This window comes from Colias philodice, chromosome 15 (assembly GCF_061535455.1).
Source record: "Colias philodice isolate Cphi_HAF_F1 chromosome 15, ilColPhil1 Martin Lab GWU primary, whole genome shotgun sequence".
NCBI classification, from domain to species: Eukaryota; Metazoa; Arthropoda; class Insecta; order Lepidoptera; family Pieridae; genus Colias; species Colias philodice.
The window spans coordinates 12,390,457-12,412,203 of NC_143100.1; the positions used below are offsets into that span (position 1 = coordinate 12,390,457).

At 33.5% G+C, this 21,747-nt stretch overlaps 1 protein-coding gene across 1 annotated transcript; it reads right to left on the bottom strand.

Moving 5' to 3' along the window:
- Positions 1-2,172: 2,172 nt before the first annotated feature.
- On the bottom strand, positions 2,173-12,256 carry Arv1 (ACAT-related protein required for viability 1). The gene is made up of 7 exons (XM_089704354.1): positions 12,015-12,256; positions 11,553-11,672; positions 11,169-11,305; positions 10,068-10,210; positions 4,976-5,047; positions 4,351-4,518; positions 2,173-2,860 (listed from the first exon to the last, which is right to left on the bottom strand). Exons 1-7 carry the CDS (start codon positions 12,099-12,101, stop codon positions 2,748-2,750), a joined length of 840 nt encoding a protein of 279 aa, XP_089560480.1. The 5' UTR covers positions 12,102-12,256; the 3' UTR covers positions 2,173-2,747.
- Positions 12,257-21,747: the final 9,491 nt, after the last annotated feature.

The window sequence follows — 21,747 nt, forward strand, 5'->3', positions numbered from 1 at the left end:
TTCAAAGTTCAAATTTGTTCCTTAGTAAAGGTTCACACTATTTATACTTTATATTATGGTTCTATATTTTACCTATATACAGGGTATTTTTGCAGACAGTACAGGAATTACCATTTTCAATTAGGCAAGGTTATTGATTACACAATTATTTTTTTATTTTATTATTAATTTTTTATAATAATTGAAATTCAATTTGCATCTCCTGAAAGAATAAATTGAGTAAATAATTAAAACGAAAAACATAAGAAAAGTTCAAAACTGATACTAAACCTACTGTGGAAATTTGAAAAAATATCCTGTACCTAGAAGATAATACAACAACAATTGCTACAAATTAACTTCTATATGCAAGTTAAGTTTCTTTTAAGCTATTGCATAGCTTTTATCTCAGACTGAGCGCGGCGACCGAATGTAAAAATTCCGTAAAGAAAAAACCTAACACCCCCCACTCCAACTGGCACAGCAAAGCGAAGCTTTGCAATAGCTTTACCGCGGCAGTCTTTGAGTGCCACACGTATTTTTTTTTATTAAAAAAAGTGTGAGCCGAAGTTAGCCATTAGATTATTTTTATTACTATGTTACATTATACAGCATGATATTTTAAGGCTCAAGTGAATTAGTTGATCATTTAAGTTTTTTTCCCTATGATTATTACTTTCATTATATTATGTTAAACGGATAAAATAAATTACAAATATTAATTACAGGTAGATCTTCATTTTCAAGGTAATTGTTTTTGTAGGATTAATCATAAATTTCAATACAAAAACAACATGTTTTCGCATAATTAATTGTAAAAAAATATCTAAGTTTTCCTCATCTCATATTGAAACATTGTTTAAAATAAAGATATTATTTTTATTAAAACATGCATTGTAATTTTTGGCAAACTTCCATTATATGCAATGTTAGAAAATTCTATTATGAGTTCCTTATATTTTGGAAGTAATCCATTCACTTGCAATTTAAAAATAAATGCACAAAGGGGTGTCAACCTGATACAACTATAAAAGGAGATCTAAGTGAATTTTATATATTTTTATTACAACACAGCAGTACATTTAGGCATTATTTTTTTTTAACTAAGTTACTCCAATTTGCATGATATTTTCTACTGAAACTTTCAACAGAAAAAAAATGAAGGAACTTTAATGTTTTCTTTATAGCAGACCTAATAATTCAGTGTCCATTTCATATTAAACTTATTTACCATAGTGCACTATAAAACTATATGATCAAGTTTATCAGTTAATGAATATGCATTAAAAAATAAACAATTGGAATTAGAAGCTAGAGCAAGAGCATAGGAAGCTAGATCAAGAGCATTATTCGCGATCTTTTAGTGTACCTAAACGAAAACTGGTATTAATTAGTGTTGTTCCATAGTAGAACATTGCATGGAATCTTTTCGAATGCACTAAGAACAACGCAAGAATGTTCTACGCCTGTTTACACTTAAAGAATTTGACTTATGTAGAATGAGCATTCGCTAGGTAAATGCACCGTAATATGAGATTCCAACTTGCTAAGTTAGGTGTGAAAGGGATAAAAAACATAAAGGCGTCATTCAACGTCATATTTTCTTGTTACAATTTAATGTTCATACTGAAATCTCCAGTGTATTAAATATAAGCTTCTTGGATTCCACACACCGTCAAGCTTGCCATCATGCAAATTGGAGTGTAATCATTGTGCATACAGGTTGTGTTATTGAAGTATATAATTACTTCAACATTCCATATATTTTTAATTCATTTCATGTGCTTTTCTTGTCTTCGTGTATTTAGATTAATATAAATATGTAAATTATAATAAATAAATATATTTTGAGAATAAATACTCTGTGATATTTTGTGTGCATTTTTATTTATTATCCATTGCTGACCATTTGTTTAAAATATAATCTACACTAATATAAGACAGAGAAAAGATTTCTATTTTATGTAACAAATGAACTCAAATCTACTTCATATAGAGCACTAGCTTTCCACCCGCGGCTTCGCCCGCTTTCTCTAAAACCTAATAAATACTAAAACCTTCCTCGAGAACCACTCTATCAAAAAAAAAACCGCATCAATACGTTGCGTACTAGTTTTAAAGATTAGCATACAATGGGACATAGGAACAGAGAAAGCGACTTTGTTTTATACTATGTAGTGATTATCTGTGTTCCACCAATAAATATACTATTGTACCGTGGTATTTATTGAATGTGTAGCTAGAGTACTGTTAAATGTAATCAAATACATCAATTAAAGCAGACATCTATTAGAAAATATTGAACTGTATTTCTTTCAAAACTATTTGCCTTGGAAATGACTTGAGAATGTTACTTACCTGTGTACCCCGCAACTTCGTTCACTTTTGTGCATTTTTGTTAGACGAACCTGATTTTGAATACTAGAATCTTTTGTTTTTAAACATTAAATTAAATTAATATTTCTGAACCCACATAAAATTAACTCAATCATTTATTGTTTGCCGGTGTACATGCATGGATTTAACACGCATTTAATAAAAAATCTGTAAATTTGATATTGTATGTATTAGACTTACATTTTATTTCTATAAATAATATTAAATAACAGTCATCATTTCATAAATTATCACTTAAATCTATATTTACATAATATTAATGTTGAAGTCTTACTCTCTATTTGGAAAAGTTCATCATTTGGACCTTGACATAGTTTCCTTTTTACGTTCAAAATAAATATTATTTTTTTTTCCTAGACAGTTGTAGGTTTTTAAGTTATCATCCTTCTTATGAATGGTGTGGCGTGAAACGTGATCATGTACTTTAACAAATTGCTGGCCAGCAGTACCATTATTGTAACTAGCCTTGGGCTCTCGTATAGAACTGAAAAAATATAAATACAGCAATAGAATTCTTAATTTTAATGCTACTAGCAAGTAGCATCTGAGGGTTGAAGTTATTTTCTTTATACTAAAACTAGCTTACCACCCGCGGCTTCGCTCGCTTTGTCTAAAACCTAATCACTACATTATAGTAACAAAGTCACTTTCTCTGTCCCTTTGTCCCTATGTATGCTAAAATTTTTAAAACTAAGCAGCGAATTTTGACGCGGTTTTTCTAATAGACGGTGTGATTCAAGAGGAAGGTTTTAGTCTATAGAGAAAGCGACTTTGTTTTATACTTTGTACGTATCACGATAAAACATACCTACGCCTAATGTCGTTATTGGTTATTTGCGTGATAGAGTAGCCTATGTATAGGAATTCCTTAGATCATTAAGTAATGGATGGAGTACGCTGGCAAATGTTCTAACTAAACTTTCTGCTGATTTTGGTGCGGGGAGGGTAACTCACACTGATGAAACACAATCACACATTCACAAAAATAATTTGTGTCACGAAAGTCGTAAAAATTTACGACCTTTCAAGCGACGAGTTTTTAAATTCAACTCTATCCCTAAGTTCATAAAGATTAAATTTGTATTTTATTCCAAGTTGTCTCGTTCAATCGCGGTTCAATATCGCGTTCTAAATTCAACTTTATAACTTAGATCATAAAGATTAAATTTGTATTTCTTTAAAAGATAGTCTCGTAAGGAATGCGGTTCATTATCGCGTTTTAAATTCAACTTTATCTCTTAGTCCATAAAGATTAAATTTGTATATTTTCTTTCCATGATAGTCTCGTGGGGCCGCCTCAATGATCGAGTAAACATGACTCGATTATTTGTCTTGATCATATCGCTAAACGATACATCGACGATTATTAGAAATTGCATTTAATTAGAAATGTACGTTAAAAAAATAAAAAAATATACACAAATGAAAGGTTATTCCATCTTTTTTAATATTCGACATGTTTGAATTGCTTCTGCAAGACTTGACAGTGCAAAACGGCATTTTTAGCGGAGCACTCGCAGACGTCCTTTCGACGTTTTACGAATACGCAGAGTGTTCGTAATCGATTACGCAAGTAGTTTTTATGAAAGCATAAGATTTTTCGATTCGAATAATCTTATACCTCGGCAAAAGGGGAAACGCCTGCGAGTGTTATCCATTACTTAATGATCTAAGAGGAATTCAGATTATTTCCTGTCAATTCAAATTAATAAATTCAGTGCAGCCATTTTTTGCAACAAACTACGGACTAAAAACATTACGCTAATAAACATTGTATAGTATATGTTGCAGTATTAATTTTCAACCAGTTATGTTAGTCAATAAACTTGTTTCTTTTCATAGTCACATATACTTTCTTATATCAGCATGAAATATAAAACTGTAAGTAATATTATACACATAACTTCATCGCAGTTTTAATTAACTAAGTATGTATTAAATTATATTCAACTAGTATTAAAAACTCATACATACCACTGAACATATTATAAAACACGGCAAACATATACAGGAATACGAGTGCGTAATGCACTAGCCTCGTACTCGGCTCTGTCTCCCCGGAGCCCCATACTAACATCGGTAATGTTAGGAGGAGACTCATGTTTGCTAGCGAAAATGATTTAAGTAGCTGTAGAATGCTCACTGAAATTAAAAAAACAAATATTATTATTGTATGTCCACTAAAATAAAAAAGGAAATAAAATAATTATCTAATATTGTCTTTAGTTATCAATTACTAGCGGTCCGCCCCGGCTTCGCCCGTGGTACATATTTCGCAATAAAAGGTAGCCTATGTTCTTTCTCAGGGTCTAGAGATTGTCTGTGCCAAATTTCATCAAAATCAGTCCAGTAGTTTATGCGTGAAAACCATACATACATACAATATACATACATACCTTTCCTCTTTATAATATTAGTATAGATTATTAGGTGGTGGGAATAGTTAAACCGAGCACACGTGTCAGAAGTGAAACTTCTTTGGCAAGATTCAAAGACACCAAAACCGTTGCCTTACTGCATGATGTTACGGCATTACCATGACGTGACCTTCAAATTTTACTCTCAAATACAGTCTGCGTAATTGGGAAATGATACACACCTTCATTTTGTAAGGAAAATCCTTTCAATAGCATCATTGCGCTATGAGTGATGTTTATGAAAACAAAAATGCCTGAAATTTAACAAAAAAAATTAAATTAGTAAAAGTTGTATAATATTAAAAAGTTTTATTCAGGGAACTTTGTCTAAAACCTAATATATTGTATACTAAAAGGCCTTCCTCGAGAACAGTGGTTCACAGGTATCAATTTAAAAAAAAACCGCAATAAAAGAAAAAGCTTTTGGCAGCATGTGAGTAAAGCCAAATATAAACTAACTAATTACTAATTTAAAATTTATTATATTAATAATAATAAAATAAAGGCGTAGGGATGTGACGACCCCATCGCCCCCGGATGGCATATCTACAATAGATATCCCAACCGTGCAGTCAGTCACCCGCAGGGCACCTTGTGGCGAGGTGTCGGTGAGTAGCGACCCCGCGGGAACCGAGCGCTCCCGGGGGAGGGCCCTGTCCTCACCTCTGGACTGTCCCAGTGGCAGTTCGGAGTGAACAATGACGAGGTTCAGGATCCCCCACCTCTGGCTTGCCTTTGTTGGCTGTCCAGAGTGGAGCCGCCAGAGCTATATGCTCGGGGGTGGAAGTGTCTAATGGCGTAATAGCGGGGAAACCCGCTCCGGGCCCGCGGGCCCGCGATGGTGAAACCGGTGCCGCACCTCTCTACACCCCTAGCCGTTCAGCTGATGTTGCCCCCTTGTTGCCATTCTCGGTAACCTTTTTGGGAGCCCATCGACCGAACTGGCGAGTCACCGTCTGCCATTATTTTCAATTTTTAATATTGAAAAAGCAGACGTTCATAGTCCCCATAGAACCAATATACCAGTCCATCTAACACCCCCTTCCATAACCCAGTTTTGTTCATTTCCATTTTTCTGCAATAGTCCTACATTGGCCGCGGCTTAGATCATTAAGTAATGGATAACACACGCAGGCGTTTCCCCTTTTGCCGAGGTATAAGATTATTCGAATCGAAAAATCTTATGCTTTCATAAAAACTACTTGCGTAATCGATTACGAACACTCTGCGTATTCGTAAAACATCGAAAGGACGTCTGCGAGTGCTCCGCTAAAAATGCCGTTTTGCACTGTCAAGCCTTGCAGAAGCAATTCAAACATGTCGAATATTAAAAAAGATGGAATAACCTTTCATTTGTGTATATTTTTTTATTTTTTTAACGTACATTTCTAATTAAATGCAATTTCTAATAATCGTCGATGTATCGTTTAGCGATATGATCAAGACAAATAATCGAGTCATGTGTTCGATCATTGATGCGGTTTCACGAGACTATCATGGAAAGAAAATATACAAATTTAATCTTTATGAACTAAGAGATAAAGTTGAATTTAAAACGCGATATTGAACCGCATTCCCCACGAGACTATAAAGCGATGTAGCGAGACTATCTTGAAGAAAAAATATACAAATTTAATCTTTATGAACTAAGCGATAAAGTTGAATTTAGAACGCGATATTGAACCGCACTCCCCACGAGACTATAAACTGATGTAGCGAGACTATCTTGAAGAGAAATTCAAATTTAATCTTTATGAACTTAGTGATAGAGTTGAATTTAAAAACTCGTCGCTTAAAAGGTCGTAAATTTTTACGACTTTCTAAGTGACGGACTGCTTTTAAGTTGAACGTCGATAAAAAAATATTTTTCTAAGTATAATTTGAAATGAGATGAGAATTAATCTTTATTATATTACAATTTAACACAACTGCATAAAAAGGAGTATAATGTTTATTTTGTAAATCTTGTATATATTTATTAAAATTTACGCTCGGCTACTTTTAACTGGCAGAACATTTTAATCGTATGGAACCCTTCGTGCGCGAGTCCGACTCGCACTTAGCCGTTTTTTTGTAATGTTAATCTTGTAACCTTTCTATTATGTAATTTGTTTATATGTATGTATTAATATTGCGTATATTTCAGATTTACAAAAAATCGAATTACAATTTTTATTATATCTGTAGCGACACCTCGGTACAGAAATAAAAAAAGACGGGTTGCACTCCGGGAGTGCCGGGAGAAGTGAAAACTTGATTATTAACGTTGAGCATGTTTGATATATAGCGTAAGATGGATGGCCGTCTTACGCTTTTTCGATCAGGTCACGTGTCCTGACGCGAGTTTAAGATTTTATACCCAACGCCGCTAAAGAAGTTTTCACTTCAAAAAAAGACGGGTTGCACTCCGGGAGTGCCGGCAGAAGTGAAAACATGATTATTAACGTTCAGCATGTTTGATATTTTGGAATGGTATCCGCCTTACGCATGGAATATAAGGGCTAAAAAAAAAAGTCCGTCTTACGCTTTTTCGATCAGGTCACCTGACGCGAGTTTAAGATTTTATACCCAACGCCGCTAAAGAAGTATTCACTTCAATAAAAATTTCTGTACCGATATTTATTTTATTGAATATAATATGTGATGTTTTGAATAAATACATATTCAAATACAAATAAAATGGCGTTTTATTGTTTTTTCGTATACATATATAATAATGATGAAAACGTTACAAATGACCTATGTAGTATTTTTTATGAATATAATATTAATGTTATTTCTAATTTCAACAAAATTATTATTTTTGTAATATCGATATGGTTACATCCCTTTATAGCGATTGTATTATTACGTATATGTACAGAGATTTTTCTGTGTAATCGATGTATGTGTGCAAAAACATGCTAGTCTGCCAATTTTGTATTAGTTTGAGTTTGTAAAGACACAAATTATTTTTGTGAATGTGTGATTGTTTTTCAAAGTGTGAGTTACCCTCCCCGCACCAAAATCGGCAGAAAGTTTAGTTAGAACATTTGCCAGCGTGCTCCATCCATTACTTAATGATCTAAGGGCCGCGGACTGCCCAGGGCTGTATCTCTATAGTGCAGTCATGGGCAGGCTGCGGCTGGTGTCCCACAACACATTAAATTCTCTAAAGGGCCTCTGTGTGTTGGACTTGTGTCCCCACGTAAGCCTTCCAAAGGACCGGGTATCTTCCTTCTGGTGGTACCCGTGTATTATGGAGAGAGACATAATAATAAAATAATATCTTTATTTGCTCAAATGTGGTTTACAAGTTATTACAATAAGGAAAGTACAGCACATTCGCCAATTACACTACACTAGGTACACTACAAAAAATTATATGTATTATATAAACATTATTATAGTTTAGTCACACCCCGGACACTCCATACAAAATTATCGTTGTGACAGTCACACTGTAGAGACTGCAAATGTGTGTGTTAACGCTTTATGGTTGGCACATTTGTGACGAGCACGAGAGTGTCCGTTCTGTAGCGATTAGCTACTATTATGTATTCTGTGGTTTAGTTCAAGTATCTATTAATTATTATACATGTCAATATTTACATTTATCATCAAAAAAGTCCCATTATAAAAATTTTTGCTTAATAGCCACATTTATTTGTGGTCCATCGTGTAGTTGTTTCAAATAGCTCAACAAAATTTATTTCTTCGTTCTTCCTTCTTTCTTTCTAACTATAAGTATACAATATTTTTGGGTCCTCCTGACACAGGTTTTTGTAAACTTACTAGGAGGACTCATCCATTTTCTGTCTTTGAAAATTGTGTGTATGAAATAAATATAATATTTTTCATTTTCATTTTCATTTTTCATACACATTGTGATATTTAACCCGGCGTCATTGAGGTTGGGTCAAAATGACCCGGCTTGTTTATAATTTACAATATCTTTGTAATTACGTGCACGATTGTGCTGTTCTTTGTAGTAGCTGGAGCTAACAATGTGCATTAAACGTTTTGGAAGTAAAATCCTTTCGAAGTCGAGTGTACTGGGAGCTACACGCGTGTATTTTCGAAAAAGGTAAATATGACCCATCCTCACAATTGATGTAACAATTTCGCGCCATGGCTAAGTTATCGATTATTACTGTTGTGTATGATTTCTTGGTGTCTGCAAACATTTTTTTTGCTTGTTTATGTGAATTTAATGTTTTTGTTTGTCCAACAGGTACTTATTATAAAATAGGTACTATAAACGAATAGAATAGAAAATATCACGTATCATGGCGGGTTTAGACTCTTGTCTGACTCAGACTTACCTTATTATGGTGATGAAGTTGAAGAAGAGGATCATGTTAGAGTGCGGAGTATGTTTCAAGTGGAGAAAAGCGAAAACCCAAATTCAATACCTTTTACAATAAAGCTAAATATGGGGTGGACGTCGCTGATGAACTTTGCGCCTCATGTGATGTGAGTCGTAACTCCAAAAGGTGGCCCCTGACAATTTTTATGCCATGTTGGACACACAGGAATTAATGCGTTTATAATACGTCGCATAAATAAAAACAAACCAAGCGATAACAGACGTAATTTTTTGATAAACCTAGGTCTGATCTGGTCTTAGAACATTTGAAAATTCACCGGGAATTGAATCGATAGCAAGGACAAATGGGCAAAAGAATCAGAGAATTTATTGGTGGATCATCAGAGGAGGCACCTGCAATTCCCGCAAAAGATGATAAGAGTCTCCGGAAAAAAAAATAGTAAAACAAAACATTTTGGTCAAGCTTTCCCTAAATTTATTTGTCCTGAACGCATCGTTTCTTTCTGTATTGATTTCATTTACAACGAAGATTCTAATTAGCTTTGGTAAAGTTTTTTTCTAATATATTAGACTTATGTTTATAAAAATGCTATTTGTAGCCAAAATTACTGGTTAATAGTGTAATAATGACATGAAAACGTAAGATGTCTATATTTTGTTCCTATTTTTATGAGTTTATGTCAAAGTTGATTAAAGCGAATAAAACGTTGGTTCAAATTCAAATTCAAATTCAAATTTCTTTATTTGCAGAATGTAGATTTACAAAGATGTTAGGTAGTTCATTATTATTTTTATTTTATATTATCAAAACCAGATTACCTTTATCCTATAATAATAACACAGAATACTAATTTTCTTCAAAAGTTTAGAAATATCAACTATAAAATATATGGGTAATTTTGACCCACCTCAACGTTCGCGTATCTGTTTTCTACCACAATGACGCCGGGTTAACATCAGCTTACCTGCAAATGTAGACAGGAATTGTATATAGAAATCCTTCTCCCATATAAACAGGTCGACTCCATCCTTTTCTTCATGCGCCCAGTCCAAACAATCACTTTTTAATGGTTCTACATGGTTTAATGTCATATTAATTGGAAGTTTTCTGAAATGTATAGATTTGAAGGTTTAATACTGATGATGATGATTGAAGACTGCAATTTTAAAGAACAATGCAAAGATTAGTATAAATACATAGTCTAAAACAAATGAGCCTCATATTATGCTCATTTTATGCTTTCATTTTGTACTTTACAAACAATTCTTGGTTTGGTAGAGAAAAGCTTTGTTAGGCAAACCAAGATGTTTTTGTTAGTAGTGAATCTCAAACTAAGTCATTCATTTATAGTGTTGAAGTAAACATATTTTTTAAAGTCTTAAATTGTCATACATGTGAGATACCAACAGGGCTAGATGAAATCTTTAAATGCTTGTTTGAATGAATATTTTCCTGTAAAGTTACATATTAAAAATATATCCTACTAATATTATAAATGCAAAAAAATGCAAAAGGTTGTGAGGATGTGTGTGTGTGTGTGTTTGTTACTCTTTTACGCGAATACTACTGAACCGATTAAAATGAAATTTAGCACACATATAGAGGGTAACTTGGATTAACACATAGGATGGGTCTTATCCCGGAAATCCCACGGGAAAGGGAACTATGCGGGTATTACTTTGAAAACGCGGGCGAGAATCTAGTAATTTCTATTTCTAGCGGCATTTGTCCGCAAAGGAATCAATCCCCATAATGGAAGCTAATATAACTAAAAGGTATATAGAAAACAGGATTTATGTTATACTAGCTGTGCTCCGTGTTTTTACCCGCATTGCTACACTCCTGTAGGCCTGAGTAAGATGATATATAGCCTAATAGTCTTTCTCAATAAATGGGCTATCTAACACATTTTTTTTTTCAAATCGGACCAGTAGTTCGCGAAATTAGCGTTCCAAACAAATTCTTTAGCTTGATAATATTAGTATACAATATATTATAATCATAAAACTAAATATGTAAGTGTTATTCTCAATGAAAGTACTAAGGTACTTAGTAACCAACTTACATGTGCGTAGAATTATTGATTGTGCTATTGTTCTGTATGTCGCAGATAGAGTTGACCATGATGTTAAATAAGCTATCGTTCCTCCACACTCCATATGTCTCCAGCATCATCAATATGATGAGCAGCTTCCAATAAGCCTGTAACATATTTAAAATGCTTTGATTAAATCATAGCAATAATAAGTTTTTTTTTTATATAAAAGAAGAAATAATGGACTTCACTGAAATATAAGAATTGTGGTAAATTAATAATATTGTTATTATTGTTTAGAAACATGACTTTCAGAAAAGAATTTGAACTTCAGAGCAAAATTAATGTCAATGTGAAAGTTAAATAAAGATACTCAATAATAAAAAAATACTAAATTCATAAAAAATTACTTACTTTAAAATCAGTGTTGAATATAATATGCCTTTGTGCTTCTTTTGATATTAGGACTAGATCTATCATGACTATAACGGGATCATATTCTATGTACTTATCCACTATGCCATTACATTTTACCTGAAAATAAAAGAACATTTTCATTTAAAATTAACTTTATTGAACACAGAGTTGAAATTACACTCAACTACGGAGTTTATTGCTGGTTCTTCTCCATAAATACTGCTTTTCGAATCGGTGGTAAATGTAAAAAATGTTATTACGATTAAAAAGTGCTTTTATAAGAAGTCTTAACTATTGAATAAATAAATGTTTGAGTTTGAAATAGAATGGCATTACACATCCTTCAAACTAAATGTTGCAAATAAGCTAACAAATTAAATATAGGCATTCAAGTATAATTGTTGAATAAATAAATGTTTGAGTATACTACGTTTTAAATTATACTGCAAGATATCTTACGCATTTCGTTAATTTTAACACAGAGGGTCCGTAGGTTCTGTACAGGGCGCCGGCTCCTTCTCCACAATTTACACATTTGTATCGCATTTTGTCGGTAATTTATCCTTTAACTTATATAATATAAGTTACTCTATACCAAATAGTATTGTATAGGATAAACCAATAAACATTTCCACAACACTTCAAGAAAATAAAAAAGTTAAAAACAACAATATTTAAAAATCAGCCGACTGCGGATGTCAATTGTCAACTTTGTCATGTTCAATGACAGTTTGCTTTTATCCATTTTCATCTGGACGGTAATAATACTGAACTATTTGATTATTTTAAAACAGATTATTATACAATAAATAAGCTGCGGATTTTATTAATGCCAGCGTATATCTTCCCAGAAGTGAAATCTGAGTAATAATTATTGTTATAGTGTGACGAGAGCTTCCGAAAACATGTACAGCAATTCCATCTACATTTCACTCAGGGCCACAGTCAGAGGCGGCTCGCCCTAAGGAGCGCTGGTGCAGTGAACTCCCATAAATAATTATAATAAAATCATACTCCTTAATTTAATTATTAACATTAATTATTACTATTTAAAATCAATCGTAATCTTTAAAACTACTGTTAATACCCATGAATATATCCATCGTTCCATCATCCCATACACCTGTATAATACCTACTGTATTATGTAACGCGCGAAGCGGAGCGCTCACGATTGCGCTCCAATGAAAAAAGATTTAGTACATTTCCTAATACGAAATCCAATAGGAGTGAAAGAGAGGGTTTTGTCAGAGCCCTGCGCGTGAAACAGAAGATTTTCTATGGAAAAGTAGCAAAATTCGGAGCGCCGCACCCGCAAACGTTGCCGGTTCGTTTTTACCGCCCGGCAGGACAGCGATTGCGACGTTGCAAGTTGCCACTTCTATAATATAAACAAACACTCGAGTCAACTTCAATGCACGCGCGCGATTCATGCAATTTTCTAATTAAAATTATAAAATACGTGTTGAAATAGCCTGTAGTTATCAGTATTACTTGTGAGTGTTAAAATGAACAATAATTATAATGTGGCGTTCATTAAAAAGTGTGATAAAACGTTACAAATTCGGCTTGAATGTAAAGCTAAGGGACCGCCACGGCCTGAACTTGATCACGCAAAAATGTACGACAAAAACGAAAACATATACGCGTGTGTTTAAATCTGAACATTATGTGAAAACACCGTGGTTGTGTGGTTGTGATGAAAACAACAACATACATTTACGAATGTCTTGTCGCTTTAAGTTATAGATATTTTTGCACACCAAAAAGAAAGACTTATGTATTTCCTTTAAAAGTAATTTTTTTGATAAATGTACTGCTTTACACCATGTATTTTCAGTGTTTTATTTTAAGTGAACACCCATAAAATTTTGTCACGAGCCGCCTCTGGCCACAGTTACATGCCGATTGCCGCTAGAAGTGTCATTTTTTATAATATTTTGTGAAAATTTAGAGAGCGTGTATTTCTAATGCGTTTCATCTTTATAGTATTTTCTTTATGGTGAAATAACATAAATATAAGAAATTATTACAGATAGGTATCTAATATCAAACAATATTATAATAAAAACTTGAGCGATGTCAAGGGACATCCAGATGGAACGAAGTGTTAAGTTAGAGAGAGATAGACAGAGAACCACGCGCACGCCGCACGGCTTACAACTCAAGCAAAAAGAGTCGTGACAACTTTTCATAAGAATTTTTTCCGTCTAGCCCCCTTTCTTTGTTAACTTTGTTCCAATATAATATCTAAATGTGGAATCGTAGTTATAAACAAAATTATTGTTAGTAATAATAATAATTATTAAATGAGTTTGATGTAGTTTTTCAAAATGTTCGACCAACAACAAAGACGACCCGAATATTTCCTATTTTTATCCGCTTCCATATAAAATAGGTATACCTTCAAAAAGCATTAAAAAATAAAGAACGGTAGAAAACTATAACTTGTCACCGCTGACCGCAATATCAATTTCGCTTTTCATAAAAACGTTTCCTCTTTGATCGGGCTTGAACCGTCAATACGATTACTTGCAATATCCGATACGACAAACGATTCATATTATTATAAGTAATTTTAAAGTGAAACTTTTATTACAATATCGTCTCAAACTTTTTGGTCTGTGTACGCGTGCGTGTCTGTGTCACGCGACATGCGCTACACAAAGCAGTGTTCGGAACCGTTCGAACAGTTTCACTTTTACCGTGGTTTCATAAAACCACACAACATTTTTTCTTCTAAATATATCCTGACTTGTAATCTTAAAAATGGAAATTAAAAAAATCCCGGTATATATACCATACTGGTATATATACCGGGATTTTGGACGTACGTGACCAGGATCGAAAAAGCGTAAGACAGATGGATATCAAACATGCTCAACGTTAATAATCAAGTTTTCACTTCTGCCGGCACTCCCCCAGTGCAACCCGTCTTTTTTAAAGTGAAACTTTTATTACATCGTCTCAAACTTTTTGGTCTGTGTAGCGCAGAGAGCTCTCGGTAGAGAGTAGTATATTCTTTGGGCGTATTCAGAAAGAAAGCTTGAAACTTATAAGCGCTTATCGGCGCTTGTCATGTTCTGAATATATTTTCCTGTCAGTGCTGGTAACCCGCGCAGGAAAATATATGAACATGACAAGCGCCGATAAGCGCTTATAAGTTTCAAGCTTTCTTTCTGAATACGCCCTTTGGTGTAGCGCATGTCGCTAGTATCGCGGTCGGCTGCCGAGTAGGTATACCTACTCGGCAGCCGACCGTCACGCGACATTCACATGCGCTACACAAAGCAGTGTTCGGAACCGTTCGAACAGTTTCACTTTTACCGTGGTTTCATAAAACCACACAACATTTTTTTTTATATTTCAACACTTGTGGCGATTACACGGCGATAATGATTTTTATTTATCTGTATCTACAATGTCAATATAACGCAATATAATAATAATGTTATCTGTGACGTTTGGTGAAGAACGCACTTAGCTTTGATACCTCAGTTTGATACAAAATTCGAACCAGCCGTTAATTTTTTCTCGCAATATTGCACGCCTCATAAGCGAAGCGTTGAGGTGGGTACTACTGTCACTTCGCGCAAAACATCTGATTTTTCAAACTTAAAATGTCTTTATATATCATACATTGCACTTGTGATAAATACATACACACACATATTAAGTAAAAACACTATTTTTAACATTCATGATATTTTTGATGTCATTTTTGTTATTTAAACTAGTTAAAAAACAGTTTAAAAAAGTTCTGTCTTGGACGTCCGTGTATCTGTATGTGCGGATCCTTTTTCTTGTTAACACGATAGCGACCGAAATACTTTACTAATCGAGTCTTTTTTTTTCTCTTACGCTTGAGTATGCTCAGGAATAGAACCCTTTCATTTTTCAGGGTCTGATTCGATGTGGTTTAATTGTTATTAAATAAACAAAAATAATAATTAATAAATATTTATTAAAAAAAAATTATGAGGCGTGCACTTTTGGATTTTCCAAATTTTTTTTTAAAAATATAGCAACTCAAGTTATTAGTTATTAATTGATCTCATTGGGAACACAAACTTTTACAAGGTAGGTACGAACCTATAGGACAGAAGAACAGCTAGTGCATGACTACTTTTTAGATATTCTCTCTAAATTTAAAAATCGCTTAGTATAAAGAATCGTAGCTATAATATGAGGACAGGTTATTCCATTAGTGAAGCGCTCTGGTGCAGAGACGTGCACTTTTATGCTTACTTTAAAATTATTGGACGATACGGTCGATATGTCATGGGCATGCCGCATGATTCAATCGGGTTTACGGTTTTGTATACGGAAAAAATTAAATGATTTAATAATTTCATTGCGTGTTTGTGCATTGATGTTGATAATAGTTACGTTTAACAATGTTTTGATAATTTTTATTTATTTAATTTAATACTGTAAGCAGCAGCTTTTCGCCTTTTTCCTATTATAATGAAGTACATTATTAACAATTGGTTCTAAACCAGTATTGGTTTTGTTATTAATTGTCTATTTCATAACCTTTCCTTTCGGAAAAAATAGGGCGCAAACATTTATAATTTTTTTTTATTAACACATTAATAATTATTATTCAATCCAATCATTCAAAGAAAAAAAGCATGAAGTACTTACGAAGGGTAGTTAAAAATTGGTTAATGAGCTAAATGGTTGCCCTAATACTACGATGGATGGTCGGGACGCCGCGGCGCCGCTAACGAGGAAACATGGACCCAAGAAATTAGCAGCATTTAGTGAAGTCTGTGAACCGACATGTAAAATGGCTTTATGGAATATATTCTAGAAACTTCCAACTACTAAACTTCTATAGCTAAAAAATCAGTGTATGGTAGTGGAAAAAAGACGATTAGAAGGTACACAATTTACTCGTAGAGAACCAGTAAGTAAAAAACCCAGGTTTCGATCGGAATTAATCAATAGAAATAAAAGAAAAGTGGAGGTAAACGGAAAGATTTAAAATACAAGAAATTTTAAATTCGAATTTGATCGTAAGTACCTAATTTATTTTGTTTTTGGTTATTAAATAAGATGCCCGTCAAATTATTGCCCTTTTTTATCCACTAATTCTTAGAAATTTATTAAATTCAACAAAATTATTAAATGTTCATAATAATTTTAATTATTATTGCAAACTATTTGAATCACTGCAAGCAACTTGATCAGTATAAATTCTCGTAGCACTAACCCTAAACCTTAGCTTAGAATTAAAAGGACATTAATCTCGCGACGCCATTACAAACGCCTCCACACACCAGTTGCATAGCCTCAGCCATTTGCTTTTTGACGTGAATACTGAATAACTGGAAGAGCTTGGCTTGTGGGTCCACCAGCTTTAAGTCAATTTTAACTGAATAAGGTCTGAACCATTAAAATGTTGCCAAAACTCTGTTTTTTGTCGTATTAAGTACCTATAGCTTCATTGTCTTTGTGTTGGCATTTCCATTATTTTATTCTTTAGAATCAAAAGATCATAATATTATATTGTACAGTGTCTTAAATGCCAAAATTAACTAAATATAAAATGACTACTGTCGGTATATCCAAGCATTATTTGCAAATTGATGTTATCTTATAAATTGCACCAGATTTTATAAAAATAGCGAAAGTGCCTTAGGAAAGACCAATCCGATTTACATCGTTCATACCGCAGTTCCAAAACCTATCTTTCGATTTAGTATAAATCGATCGAGTATAAAAGGAACATTTAGTTCACCTCACACGCTTAAGCTTAACTGTTTATTAAAAGATAGCGGAGTTCCATCCAGGCGATGGAGGTAGGAAGCAATTTCATTCCGTCTTGTGAAGATTACAGAAACCAGTAATGAAGCCTTTGTGACCAAGACGTCTTTTCCTTGGTCGCACAGTTTTTGCTTTGAAAATTAGAACTTTCGGCGAATATTCTTTCTATCAGATTTTACAGAACTTTTTACAAGTTGGATGGAATCGACAATTCTAAATTCAGTTATTCAATTCAGTATTATTTTATTTGATGTATCTTGGAAACAGTTCCTTAATACTTAGAGCATGTGCTTTTTTCGAAAATATGAGTTAATAGTTACTTACTGTACAACTAAAACAGGTACAAGTGCAATACAAGTTGCAGCAAAACTGATTCGAGCCAGGCCGCTGGCGAGGGCTTAAAATTATTAGTCGAAACAACCCTAATATTATTATGATTGATATTAAATGAATATTGATTCATTATTAATTCATACAGAATTTATTGCGTCACCGTCTATGTACATAGATAAACATACTAGGTATTATACCCAGAGAGAAATTAAATAATGAAAAACACAATCTATTATATTTTCTTCTAACTACAAGTACATATTCAATAAAATATAATCGGATGCACGCACCCAGCGGATATAAGCTGAGAGCGCCTCGCGGTAACTCTGTAGTCTGTACTCTGTACCCATAGTTGCAGGAAATTAGACTTCGATTCAACATGAACGCGTCAGATCATTTCCTTACTTGTTATAGATTATGTGATGACGTTTGTGTATGAGATTTTATATATTAAGGGCGCTTGTGCACTACAAGGAATTTTACCGTCCGGCATTCCGATTTTTTACGGTCCGGTGTGGCATGAAAAAACCGATGAATTGCTTGTGCACCTGTCCGTCTTTACTCGGATCAGTGCGGTACAGTTCAAGGAAGTTTGGCGGTATAATGCTATCATAAATGATTGTTTTTGCATTTTACAAGAAACGAGTAAAAAATATAGAAGGTGAAATATCATATTACTTCGTTATAATAAAAAGTAAAGTTCCGTAAGAGATTTAAAATGCGTGTTTCACTTATTTATTTTAATCGGTGACGAGGAGCTAAAGCTATTCCCACTTGAACTTTAACTTACCAACACTTACTTAGATAATAATTATAGGTCAATGCTTGGTCAATGTATATAAAATAACAATACCGACTTCTCAAATCTCATTGCCAACTAAAAGAAAGTAAAACAAGAGCTTGCTTTCAATTGGCATATGCAGTAAAAACAGTAAAATCCAAGCAAGTGGGCATTCGAAAACAATTATACCTACAGCGACTCGTAGACACAAAAAACCATCCGGAATAGGGAAAAGTAAAATGTCGGACAGTAAAATTACGTATAGTGCACAAGCTAGTATATAGATTAATGGCGTGCCATACCGGACCGTAAAAAATCGGAATGCCGGACCGTAAAATTCCTTGTAGTGGACAAACGCCCTAAGGGCGCTTGTGCACTACAAGGAATTTTACTGTCCGGCATTCCGATTTTTTACGGTCCGGTGTGGCATGAAAAAACCGATGAATTGCTTGTGCACCTGTCCGTCTTTACTCGGATCAGTGCGGTACAGTTCAAGGAAGTTTGGCGGTATAATGCTATCATAAATGATTGTGTTTGCATTTTACAAGAAACGAGTAAAAAATAGTTTGGAAAATCCAAAAGTACACGCCTCATAATTTTTTTTTTATTAATTATTTATTAATTATTATTTTTGTTTATTTAATAACAATTAAACCACATCGAATCAGACCCTGAAAAATGAAAGGGTTCTATTCCTGAGCATACTCAAGCGTAAGAGAAAAAAAAAGACTCGATTAGTAAAGTATTTCGGTCGCTATCGTGTTAACAAGAAAATCCTCCGCACATACAGACACACGGACGTCCATGACAGAACTTTTTTAAACTGTTTTTTAACTAGTTTAAATAACAAAAATGACATCAAAAATATCATGAATGTTAAAAATAGTGTTTTTTCTTAATATGTGTGTGTATGTATTATCTTACAAGTGCAATGTATGATACATAAAGACATTTTAAGTTTGAAAAATCAGATGTTTTGCGCGAAGTGACAGTAGTACCCACCTCAACGCTTCGCTTATGAGGCGTGCAATATAGAAGGTGAAATATTATATTACTTCGTTATAATAAAAAGTAAAGTTCCGTAAGAGATTTAAAATGCGTGTTTCACTTATTTATTTTAATCGGTGACGAGGAGCTAAAGCTATTCCCACTTGAACTTTATCTTACCAACACTTACTTAGATAATAATTATAGGTCAATGCTTGGTCAATGTATATAAAATAACGATACCGACTTCTCAAATCTCATTGCCAACTAAAAGAAAGTAAAACAAGAGCTTGCTTTCAATTGGCATATGCAGTAAAAACAGTAAAATCCAAGCAAGTGGGCATTCGAAAACAATTATACCTACAGCGACTCGTAGACACAAAAAACCATCCGGAATAGGGAAAAGTAAAATGTCGGACAGTAAAATTACGTATAGTGCACAAGCTAGTATATAGATTAATGGCGTGCCATACCGGACCGTAAAAAATCGGAATGCCGGACCGTAAAATTCCTTGTAGTGGACAAACGCCCTAAGGCGACCAGATTCCTTTACGAGTATATTATGCTAAGAGCTTGCTAATTTTCAGTGAATAAGAAGGTGCTTGATAGTTGATTTAATACCCGATGGTCTTCAATTTATTGCCAATGATTTACGGAAATTCAATTAAAATATGATGTTTCTCCGTGACCACGCTCGCTGTAAAGTGTTCGAAACGTCGCGTCGGGAAAATAACATAATGAATAAATCGTGTTTAAAATCCGTTAAAAAGTCTTTAATTTCTAAATGTATAATACTCGCGCAAAATTAAACACTAGAAAATACTAACTTCACTGAAATAATTAATTAAACACTGATACAATACCGGTTGCAACCAACGTTTTAAAATAAAATTGTCTTATTGATCAAATTATGTATAATAATAATATGTCAAAATAATATACCAATTAATGTGATGCGACCACGAACATAACGACAAATGCAAAAATGAAAAGTTAAAGAACGTTCTTGTAAATTCAGATAAAACGGTACAAGAAACTACGACATTTATGAAAGGAAAATAAATCTTGTAGTATTTTATAAAGGTCACATTGAATGTGGGTAGTAATAAAAAGCCACGCGAACACTGTAAGTACACGGAAATCACAATAAAATGTACAACGTTAATAAAAAGAAATAGAAATTAAAATTCCATTTAAATACTAATACGAAGATAAATGAATGCTTCAAGTGGAACTGAAAGCCGGAAACTGTGTAGTTTGAATAAGAAAACCTTTATAGAGCGTTTTATATTCACGAGAATTTAAAGAGAAAAACTTTAGAGAATTCTTGAAGGAAATTGGAAAGTTTCTTGCGAATAAAAAGCGCTGGTCTCGCGCTGTCGTCGCCGCGCGGTGGGGCCGGGAAACTAGCGGTTTACTTACATAGTACACGAATTGTCCAAATTTTTGTTTTTACTGTTTATAATTGAAGAAAAAAATTAAAGCACAGTCATTTATTTTACTAGCTGCGATATAGAGCTAATAACGATGAATACGATAAATCAGAAGAACTAGGCTAAAACTTAAACTTAAATTTGTAGGTAGCAATTTGTAATAGAAAATAGATGGATATTAACCAAATTATATTTTTATTGTAACAATAATGTTGAACTTAATAATTAATTATGTAAAAAGATTAAGTAAATAGTTATTTTAATTTTTAAGAATAACTGGTTAGTAACAGTTGGGCCATTCTCCCATTACGGTACGCACAGGCGATTCAAGTATCCTGTTAACTGTTACTTACACTGCTGTAAACAAGTAACCTACGCTACGTTTAAACTTGAAACCGTATCTATATCTACATCTATATATATAATAAAACTAAGTCGATAAAATGTGCGTGCCGATAAAACTTAAAAAGGAGTCCCGACACGATAAAGGGACTTATGTGGTGTGATAGCCCTTTATCCCCCCTCGAACAAGAAAGTTCCCGTTTTAATCTAAAGGGCATGTTTTTAAAGATATAAGGGACTTTCCGACCCTTCAACTTGGAAATTAAGTGCAGTGGCGCCATCTGTTATCGAATATTTGAACTTCGGAGACTATATTACACTCCAATAGACATAGTGTGTAGTCTCCATAGTTGTGAGCCATTGCAGCATGTGTAGTAGTGGCGCGAAATTTAAAATTCCAATTTCAATAAAATCTTAAATTTAAATTTTGTGTATTTATACGTCATTATTTAACGTATATTTTGGAGTTAAAGCGACATAATTTTAGTTATCCAAATTAATTCTCAAAGTATTAAAAAATTTAGGTTTTTAAATTTTGCGCCTTT

Bases quoted from the DNA above. Each gene is read 5' to 3' on its own strand.
- Arv1 (XM_089704354.1), bottom strand. From the start codon at position 12,101: ATGCGATACAAATGTGTAAATTGTGGAGAAGGAGCCGGCGCCCTGTAC. The intron at 10,211-11,168 runs GTAAGTTGGTTA...TATACATTTCAG, and splicing joins ATCAATAATTCTACGCACAT to AAAACTTCCAATTAATATGA. The intron at 4,519-4,975 runs GTGTGTATCATT...TTTTAATTTCAG, and splicing joins ATTTTCCTTACAAAATGAAG to TGAGCATTCTACAGCTACTT.